General features: G+C 39.8%; 1 protein-coding gene across 1 annotated transcript in view; it reads left to right on the top strand.

Annotated features, from left to right (window-relative positions):
• The window catches only part of LGR5 (leucine rich repeat containing G protein-coupled receptor 5), a 129808-nt gene extending 120077 nt beyond the window's left edge, over positions 1-9731 (top strand). Inside the window, exons 14-18 of the mRNA XM_086403700.1 lie at positions 1780-1851; positions 2775-2900; positions 3954-4099; positions 5804-5887; positions 7109-9731. Of these exons, the coding sequence (XP_086259826.1) occupies positions 1780-1851; positions 2775-2900; positions 3954-4099; positions 5804-5887; positions 7109-8196 (1516 nt within the window). The 3' untranslated portion in view covers positions 8197-9731. The remainder of the gene's footprint in view (positions 1-1779; positions 1852-2774; positions 2901-3953; positions 4100-5803; positions 5888-7108) is intronic.
• The last annotated feature ends 1309 nt before the right edge of the window (positions 9732-11040 follow it).

An 11040-nucleotide genomic window follows, 5' to 3' on the forward strand; every position in this document is an offset into this window, starting at 1 on the left:
CAGTAGTCATGTATGGATGTGAGAATTGGATTATAAAGAAAGCTGAGCACTGAGGAATTGATGCTTTTGAACTGTGGTGTTGGAGAAGACTCTTGAGAGTCCCTTGGACTGCAAGGAGACCCAAGCTTTCCATCCTAAAGGAAATCAGTCCTGAATATTCATTGGAAGGACTGATGCTGAAGCTGAAGCTCTGGTACTTTGGCCACCTGATGTGAAGAACCGACTCACTGGAAAAGATCCTGATGCTGGGAAAGGTTGAACCGGGAGGAGAAGGGGACAACAGAAGATGAGATGGTTGGATGGCATCACCGACTTGATGGGCATCAGTTTGAGCAAGCTCCGAGAGTTGGTGATGGACAGGGAGGCCTGGTGTGCTGCAGTCCATGGGGTTGCAAAGAGTCAGACACAACTGAATGACTGGACTGAACTGAATGAGGTGGATGAACCTAGAGCCTATTATACAGAATGAAGTAAGTCAGAAAGAAAAGCAAATATTGTATATTGATTCACATATATGGAATTTAAGAAGACAGGTCTGATGTACCTGTCTGCAAGGCAGCAATGGAGATGCAGACATAGAGAACAGACATATGGACACAGAGAGGGAAGGAGATGGGGGACAATTTGAAAGAGTAACATTGAAACATATACATTAGCATATGTAAAATAGGTAGCCAGTGGGAATTTACTGTATGATGTAGGGAGTGTAAAGCAGAGCTCTGTGACACCCTAGAGGTGTGGGGTAGGGTGGGAGGTGGGAGGAGGGTTCAAGAGGAAGGGAACACATGCTTACCTGTGGCTGATTCATGTTGATGTATGGCAGAAGCTAATGCAATATTGTAAACCAATTATCCTCCAATTAAAAAAAAAAAGCTTTCCAGTTTCCCCCAGCTTAGGGGGGACTTTCAAACAAGAATGTAAATGTTCTGTGAATACTATTTATCCTAGGTAATTTAGGGGCCCGACACCATGAATAAATTACCTTGCATTAGAGAAAAGTTGACAGTGGTCATTTTCAGTTTCCTCAAATGCCTACGCTTTAGCTCCCCTTTTGAGTCATGAATTTTAAAAATACAAATTTTAAGTTCCTTGCTCTTTTTTAAAAATGTGGAAGTTCTTATTCTTGTAAATTACCTACATGTTGTTACACATAGGTGTGGAGGAGAGGGGCCAGTGAATTTCTCAATAAATTATAGGCTTTGTTATCAAAGAATTATACTTCTAACATATATTAGCCCCTTTTTTCTTCATTTCCCAGTTAAGAATTTAAATGTCCATTCTCTTTACTGAGAATGTTTTTGAAAGTATCTCTGTGTTTCTCTTAAGGTCTGACATGCTGGACAATATACACAAATTCTTTTTGGGTTTCATTATGTATCTGGGAACATTTTATAACTTAAAATTTACTTGCCCATCAGAAGAGCTTCAGAAGTTCCTGTCTCTCCCAACTCCCCAACCCCCACTCATCTTAGAAATGCCTTAATAAAATTTTACAACCATGTTAAAGTCAACTTTTTATCAAGAAAAGAATAAAAACTAAAATATCCATCTGAGTGATTTTCCTGGATTGATTTAATAAACAAGGTTGCTTTCAAATTCTCTCTTTAATCATTTTATACTATCCATACATGCATCTGAAGGATGATTTGATAAAGTTAATTGTCCATGTCCTGAATGGAAGTTAAATTTTGTTAGAAGAATGAATATATATGGTAAAACTTCACAAGGTCTTCTTTTATATAATCTTCTCACTTGCCTTTTTTTTTTTTTTTTAAATAGGAATTTAGCTTGGAACAAAATTGCAATTATTGACCCTAATGCATTTTCCACCTTGCCATCTCTAAGAAAGCTGTGAGTATTTCATGACTTGTTTATGGCATGTTTTTTGATAATTGGGCAGTATCTGATTAATCAAAAATGAATGTTGGTTTTGCTGGAAAAGCCTGGGCACAGAATGCTGAGTCCTCAGTGTCCTCCACACTAGAGTTGGATCAAACTAGAAAGGAGCAATCCTGCTCCCTGCCCCTCCAAGGCCATGTGGATCCTTATAACTGAAGATCTGGGTGACAGCTGGTTCTGGTTATTGAGGTGAAATTTTCCATTTTTGCAAGCTATCAGGTGGAATGGAATAAGACATCAGTTCATTTCTAAAGGGCTTTCATTTCACAGTTTGCCATACTAACAGAAAATCTTCCTGTCCATTTTTATCCTCCCTTCCCAGCCCTTGCTTCTTCCTCTTCTCCACTCCCGTCTCAGAGAGAAAGAAGGAATTGGGTCAGACAGAAGTTAAAGAGAGGAGGAAGAAAATAAAACGCAAACGATGTTTTCAAATTAGATGTAGCGCCTCCCACTAGATTTTAGATGTCCCCCCCACCGCACCCCACCCCGCCCCCCGGCAAAATTGAGGCATGGCAACCACTCTAGTATCCTTGCCTGGAGAATCCCATGGACAGGGGAGCCTGGCAGGCTACAGTCCATAGCATCACAAAAGTGTCGGTCAGGACTTAGCACGCAGCACGTCGCATCTGCCAAAATCAAGCTGAATGTAGAAATTACAATTTGGATATGATTAAAACATTTTTCTTTCTGCAATTCTGATTGCAGATAGAAAAGTTGTCAGGAGCTAAAACCAAAATGGTTCCTTTTACCATTAAGAGTAAGGACCCTGCTTAGAGGTTTTATGGAGCAGTTTAATAATCTTGAGGTTGCTTTTTTAATGTAATCGTTATATGCTAACACAGACTAAAAGCCAATTGTTGTTTGATGTTTTGCAGGGACCTCTCGTCCAACCGCCTGTCGTCTATTCCTGTAACTGGGTTACATGGTTTAACTCACTTAAAATTAACAGGAAATCATGCTTTACAGAGCTTGATATCATCTGAAAATTTTCCAGAACTCAAGTGAGTTTGTCATTAAAGCTAATAAGATACATTTGTGGTCATGTGAAATAATAGACGTGTTATAGTGGTTTTCAAAATTTATGGGACTCTTTTGAATTGCATTTCATGCCTTCATGTCCCCCACCCCTGGGGCATTGTTAGGACAAACCCTGGAGTAGGAGAATGTGTCTTCCTGACCACATTTCCTTTGTTTCTCTAAGATGCCTGCTGGAACATAGAGTTCATAGAAAGAGTTTGAAAACCATTGATCCATGAGATAGAAACTAGAACATGTAATTAAATAACATTATAACATAATTGTACTCCTGTTGACATTTTAAAATTCATTTTGCTTATGTATATGTTCTCATAAAATCTATTAAATTAATATTTGTTTGAAGAAGTAATGCTCTTTAAAACCTGTCACACTTATTATCAATAAAGAAGTCCCTTGAAAAATTTTATATTGTTTACCACTGAGCCACCAAGGGAATATATATAATATAGAGACAGAATATACATGTATATTCTCTGTATATATTAAACCATAGTACTTTTCATATAATTTTAAAATCCCAAAACAGAGTTTATAAATAAAAGAAAGGAAAAATGTCTATAAATACCTCTAAAAACATTTTGCTATTTCCTTCCAGATTTGGTTTCCAATGTATTTTTAATTGTTAGACCACAGTATGTATATAAATTTATATCACATTTTTGTCACTTAACACTATATGATACTATAAATACTACTTAACAGTGCTACAATTTCCTCAGTGATCCTTTTTTTTTTTTTTTTCATGTTTTTATTATGGAAATTTTCAAGCACAAAAGTAGAGAAAATAATATATCCATTGAACCTCAGTAACTATCAACATTTCATGACAATAATTTCTAACTCCATTGTTATTATGAATAGCACTGGAACCAACATCTTTATGCACATAGTTAATAATTTAGACTATTTATTAAGGCTAAAACCCACAGGCAGAAGTATTAAGTGAAAGAAGAGCACTATATTTAGCAATCTGTTTCTTTCAGTGTGTGTTTTTGTTTGGTTTTGTTCATTCCAAGGGTTATAGAGATGCCCTATGCATATCAGTGCTGTGCATTTGGAGTGTGTGAGAACATCTATAAAATTTCTAATCCGTGGAGTAAAGGCGACAACAGCACTGCAGAAGACCTACATAAAAAAGATGCTGGCGTATTTCAAGTTCAAGGTAAGATCAGCTGTGTCACTGACAAATCTGTGTCAGAAAGGCGCCTGAAAAAGTCCTCAAACATATCATCTGAACTCCAGACAAGCCTCCATATAATCACCCCAGCAAGCTGAGAATCAATCCTACTTTTTAAAGAGTCTCAGAGAAAGAGAAAACTCCTTTAGGACTCAGTCTGAAATGTCATATTTTCTGTAAGTGAATTCTTCATGCTTATCGTTAGATCCCTTTTAGCATACAGTATCCTCTGGGGTAAATATTAACACTGATTATGAGTACTTTCATAAACTTTTAAGAGGGTCTCATCCCTGTGGATACCTTTTTCAAACATGCTTCTGAGCTTTTTACTCCAGAAGATAAATATTTTTATTCTTAAACCCGAGTAGAGCGGAGGATATAGACATTTTAGGTGCCTCCATATCTCAGCAGAAGAGCTTAGGAATCCAACTTCTTACCCAATTAATCCTAAAACATTCTCACCTCCTACCCTCCACAAGGCTATCTGTCAGGAAAGTGAAATGAGATAATGTCTGTAAAGCACTTGGCTTTCCTTGAAGTAAGACCTGACTTAACTAGACAACAATGCACCTCAAACCACACCTGTGGTAACAAGCGGGTGCTTTCCTTTTCTTGCCAACCTTGCAAGTTTGCACAGAGTCTGAACAGACTGGCTTTTCTTCCTCTGGGTGTTAATGATTTGTTGATTCCCAAGCAAGTATGCTTTGTTCTGTCTGCACATTTCGTTGACTTGGCTTCCTGCACATGTATCCGATTAAGGAGCAGGTATTCCAGCCCTTGGCTTTTTTGTTTCACGCTATAGCGTGTGTCTTGCTCTCGTTCTTGCTTTCATTTTTGCTTTTCCTGCCTCGTTCACCCTAATTTCTAGTATATTTATTCAACAACCCCTTCTCCCCCTCAAAAAAAAAAAAAAAAAAAAGCAATTAGAATGTCTAAAATGTGCCAGGCACTGTTCTAGGTCCTAGAGGCACACAATGAACAAGAGAGAGGAGGTTCTTCATGGAGTTTATTTTCAGAGACTGTGATTCCCAATCCTGGGCTGTCTATTGGAATCACACAAAAGTTTTTTAAAAACACTGATGCCCAAACCCCACACCAGACCAATTAAATCAGTGTCTCGGGGAAAGCATGTTAGATTAAAAAAACTCCTGTTTCACAGGTAGCTAACCCAAGCACCGAGCAGTTACGTGATTTGTCCTCTGTTTAGCAGAATACCCCAGAAAGATGGAAACTTACTAATTCTCCCTCTTGTATTCAGAGAACACAGTTCAGAACATCTGCACTGTAGTCATCTGAGTGTTAGAACATTAGATAAAGTGGTTCTTCCACTGAATGCAGACCCACGCTCTCTCTCTAATTTAGGTCAGAGCGATTTGGGGCCGTAGTGAGCTGCAGGGAACAAGAACAGAATGAGAGAGCTCCAACATTATGACAAGGAACCCAGGGTTGGTTACCCTCCCTCATCCCCAGTTCTGCCAGGATAGTTGTCAAAGAGTAGCTTGAGTGGAACATCCCAAAGCAACTACATCATAGACTTGAGAGAAAGCCCAGGGAGAAGTGGGATGTTTGCCCTTCAGTTTCCTCTGTGACATTTTATGTCTCCAGGGCAACCCAGGCCTCTCCTCCCTGGGAGTTGGTCCCTCTAAAGACAGACAGAACTAATCATTCCAGAATTTCTCATTCCTGCAGATGAGCGTGATCTTGAAGATTTCCTACTTGACTTTGAGGAAGACCTGAGAGCCCTTCATCCGGTGCGGTGCTCACCTTCCCCAGGTGAGAAAGGTGTCCCAACAGCCTCAGGAGCGGTACCCACCCTTAACTCTGAAGCCGTCAGTGACATTCAGCTACACCTCCAGGCAAAATCTGTGCCATCTTAGCAGCTCATCAATATCCCACCTCATGCAGACATTTAAAATACAAATGTTTATTTCCTGGAGTTGGTCTCCAGTCATAAACAGGATTTTTATAGGAGACTTTTGATTCAGATTAATGGAAATTGAAGAACCAATCATGTAGTTAGAGGTATATGTAATTTTTAAAATAATATTAGCTCTTTAGCCTGAACTGGTATGCAACAGTCTTGCTTCATGTAATCACTGATTTTTGACAGTTATTTCTTAGGTTCTCTCTAAAGAGAACCTATTTGGTTAAAGCAAATAATAGTTTTAGAGATGAGTAAAAATTTCTATGTATGTTAATTACTTCATTGTTAGTCCCTTTCTCTGAAATAGGATAATCCAGTTGGGGGGAGGAGGAAGACAGCAGAGGAGGGTTGATATTTTACTTTCAACAGTTTGATGGTTCTTTGCTCCTAAACAGCAAATGTCAGTCTAAACCTAAGATGACATTCTCATGAAATGCATACAACTCACACTTCCTCTTCTAAAATCACAAAGTGTTTCCCTAGGATTCTGCTTCCCTGTTTACAGAACCTTTTTGAAACATTCTGGAAAAATATATTAATAATAAAAAGTCCAGGAGATCTGGTTTGTTACCTGGCCCCCACACTGCTATATTTGGGGAGCCAGAATCCAGTAATGTAAAAACTCTCTGGCTCGATTTTTCTGGGTATAGGTTGAAAACCTGGGCATCTGGTATACTCATCTTTACATTAAATAATGGTTTAATGAAGGGGATTCCCTGGTGGCTCAGAAGGCAAAGAATCTGCCTGCAATTAAGGAGACCCTGGTTCGATCCCTGGGTCAGGAAGATCCCCTGGAAGGGAATGGCTACCCACTCCAGTATTCTTGCCTGAAGGATTCCCCCGACAGAGGAGCCTGGTCGGCTACAGTCCATGGGGTCAGACTCAACTCAGCCACTAACACTTTCACTTTTTTTTCCCACTTAATAAAGTGGAAAAAGAGAACAGTGTGTTCCCAGGGCTGTTACTGGCTTGTATCTCTTGGTGTCCCGATAAGAGAAACCAAAAGGGGAGTGTGGCAAAAGTCGTGAACCCTCATTTGACACCCATCTGTCTCTTCTTTGGACTTCTAGGCCCTTTCAAACTTTGTGAATACCTGTTCGGTAGCTGGCTGATCCGAATTGGAGTGTGGACCATAGCGGTTTTGGCACTGACATGTAACGCCTTGGTGACCTCCACAGTGTTCAGAGCCGCCGTGTACATATCCTCCATAAAACTGTTAATCGGGTTAATAGCCGCGGTCAACATGCTCATGGGGGTGTCCAGTGCAGTGCTGGCTGGAGTGGACGCCTTCACTTTCGGCAGCTTTGCGCAACACGGTGCCTGGTGGGAGCAGGCGGTCGGCTGCCAGGTCGTCGGCTTTTTGTCCATTTTTGCTTCGGAATCTTCAGTTTTCCTGCTCACCCTGGCAGCCCTGGAGCGTGGGTGGTCGGTGAAATGCTCAGCAAAATTCGAAACGCAAACTCCCTTTCCCAGCCTGAGAGCGACCCTCGCGCTCTGCGCGCTGCTGGCGGGGACCGTGGCCGCCGTGCCCCTGCTGGGAGGCAGCGAGTACAGCGCCTCCCCGCTCTGCCTGCCGCTGCCCTTCGGGGAGCCGCGTGCTACCGGCTACATGGTGGCCCTCGTCTTGCTGAATTCGCTTTGCTTCCTCGTGATGACCGTCGCCTACACTAGGCTCTACTGTCACTTGGAAAAGGGAGACCTGGAGAGCATGTGGGACTGCTCCATGGTGAAACACGTGGCCCTGCTGCTCTTCACCAACTGCATCCTGCACTGTCCCGTGGCTTTCTTGTCCTTCTCCTCTTTACTGAACCTCACCTTCATCAGCCCAGAAGTCATTAAGTTTATCCTCCTGGTGATCGTCCCCCTTCCTGCCTGCCTCAATCCCCTTCTCTACATCCTCTTCAATCCACATTTTAAGGAGGATCTGGGGAGCCTGGGAAAGCAAACCCACTTCTGGACAAGATCGAAACACACAAGCCTGATGTCTATTAACTCTGACGATGTGGAGAAACAGTCCTGTGACTCAACCCAAGCCTTGGTGACCTTCACCAGTGCCAGCATAGCCTACGACCTGCCTTCCAGTTCCGGGTCACCACCAGCTTATCCGATGACTGAAAGCTGTCATCTTTCATCTGTGGCATTTGTCCCGTGTCTCTAATTAATATTAGAGAAAAAGTTGTCAAAAATTGAAAACCCAAAAATATGAGGTTGAGTACATCAGAGCGGAACCAAAAAGAACTGAGTTGAAATTCAATTTTTTTTTTAAATCTCTGTGTCAAAAAGCTGATAATTGTTGATACTAGAGAGTGAAAAATCAGTATAAATGCTGCTTATATAATTTGTTCAGCTATGGTAGATAGTCCTACTCTTCTGGTAAGCCTAAAATACGTATATATTTAAAAAGCAGATTGAAATATCCAAAAAATTCTCCATGATTTCAATTGAATTCTTTTTCGACTCACTTGCTTACAAAAGAGGTTTTAAACCAGAAAATCCCTTAAAATATGCCTGGAGATATCAGGAGAAAAAGAATTTTAAATAGCCTACATTACTAAGTAATGGTTGTGACCAATAGGATTTCATCTTAATGCCCGTGTGGAGATGTTTTAGTACTGCTTCACTTTTCCCAGAAAAGATCCTTCCAGGTCACCAATCCCTCCATGAATGGATAACATAAGGTACTACTCATTCATTCATGTTCACGTCATTTTTAGAGATGCTAGATTTTATGAATCAGCACTAGATGATTCTACCCTCAGTGGAATAAAATTGCTTACAAATATTTTGAAAGGAAAATGAACTTAAATTCTTAAATTACCATGAAAGCAATCAGGTACAGACAAGGTCTGATTTCTCTAATTCATTTTAACTCCTTGGTGCCCCGAGATGAGAAGAAAAGTCCATTGCTGGCAATGGATATATTTAGAAAAGATGGAAAGCAACCTGGGATTTTTTTACCTTGGTTGAGTACACATTTTTCACAGGAGGTTTTATCACTTGATTCACACTGATGTGTATCATAAGGTAATAATCAAATGCAGACACAACATAAATTAAATCCACTGACATAGCTTCTCACATGTATCTCTAGTAGCTTTGGCAAGTGTCTGAAACCAGTTTTGGCTCACCAGAAACGTGGTAACATATTCTCCTGTTTATTTGGCTTGGTTTTAGCTATGTTGTCTTTGGGTCAACCCACTTGATGTCAAGAACATGACGTCTCTGCTTATTCCATGTTTAATATGTGTTAGGTATTATAAGAGGCAAAATTATTAAATACTAAAGGTCAAAGGATTAATTTGTAACTTCTGTTATACTACATTAGCTTCAATAAATCCAAACCAAAAGACTATTAGGTAGATTTATTTTTATATAAGCATGTTTATTTTGATCAGATGTTTTAACTTGGAATTGAAAAAAATACATTTATGAGATGTTTTATAAGATGTGTAAATATAGAATTGTATTTATTACTACAATAAAGATTCAGTAACACTAAGGGCCATGATAATAAACCATGTACAGTGGCATATTCTTTCATATATATTGTGTTTCTCTGCCCATTTTTCTTTAAATTCATTAACTGTATGTAATATATGTAAATGTATATAGTTCTTGTAAATAGATTTCAAACTTGCTTTTCTATTGGGTACAAAATAAATTTGTAATAAAATGTGTGACTATAAGACAAAATATTTTCAAGTGTTTTAGTGAGTCCATACATGGACTCCTATCCTAAATACATGATCTCCTAAATGTTTTTGACTTTTGATGTATAAGAGTACATTTGCTATCTGAGTATCTTAAGTATTTTGGACTTGTTTAAGAAGTAAATCTTTCACAAGAACAAGTCAAAATATCTTTACAAACTCCTGGATAGCTTTAACTATGACTGATAAACTCTTTTGTCACAACAAATGACTTGGTGAATTTCATTGTCCCCAGTGATAGTTTGGGCTTTATAGCCAGAATCTACTTGTTTTGCAATGTAAAAACAAAAACACAATTAGAAAGAAATGTATAAAAAACAAATCAATCCTAAAATCATTCAACATGAACATGGCTTTTCTATAAATTCTTCCTTTAAAGGAAACATATTTTATGACCATGTCAAGGCCAAAAGAACACATGTGATTCTCAGGGCACAAAGAAATACAGTCTTCCCCTTTTGTTCCCATCCCCCAAAATATAAGGAGTGAAATTATTTTTCTAAGCACCTAGTACCAGCCACTCCCAGCTGCAATGAGTCCTGCTCTGCTTGTACAAGTTGCAAAATGAACCCATCAGGTAGTAGCTGGAGCTTCAGCAGTATTGCCAAGATGAGTCCATATCAATAAATTATGTGTGAAAGTGTTTAAAAAAAGAAAATGAGCCCGTATCAACTGAGCCCCTCCAGTGTACCTGGCACTGAGTTTCCCACCCATCTGTCAGACATGGGTGACGGATGCTTCAACCTAACCTTGCAGTCTACACTTAATTTCTCTTCCACTGAGACAAGAGGTGTAGTAGTGTTAGTTGCTCAGTCATGTTCAACTCTTTGCAACTCTATGGACTTTAGCCTGCCGGGCTCCTCTGTCCATGCAATTCTCCAGGCAAGAAGACGGCGGTGGGTTGCCATTCCTTTCTCCAGGGGATCTTCCCAACCCCAGGATGGAACCAGGGTCTCCTGTACTGCATGCAAATTCTTTACCATCTGAGCCACCAGGGAAGCCCAACTGACACAAGGGCCATAACATAATCTCACTCCTCCTAGTCCAGGCAGCAGATACAAAAGTCTAGAGCAATGAATCACAGTCTATCTTCTCAACATACTTGTTTTTGAGGGCCCAGGGTTAGAAGCATCCTGGCAGTCGACCCCTTTCTCTTTCAGAAAACACAAGTCAGTGGTGTGGTTTTTTAAAAGGGGGAAAAAACCCTACTCTGATTTAGTTCTTCAAAAATCCATGAGCTCTATTATAACCTAGTTATAATACACCTCACACCAAACACTGCTCTGTTAAGT

The sequence above is a fragment of the Bos grunniens genome, chromosome 5, assembly GCF_055505025.1.
Source record: "Bos grunniens cultivar Pamir isolate PY7600 chromosome 5, Bosgru_T2T1.0, whole genome shotgun sequence".
NCBI lineage: Eukaryota > Metazoa > Chordata > Mammalia > Artiodactyla > Bovidae > Bos > Bos grunniens.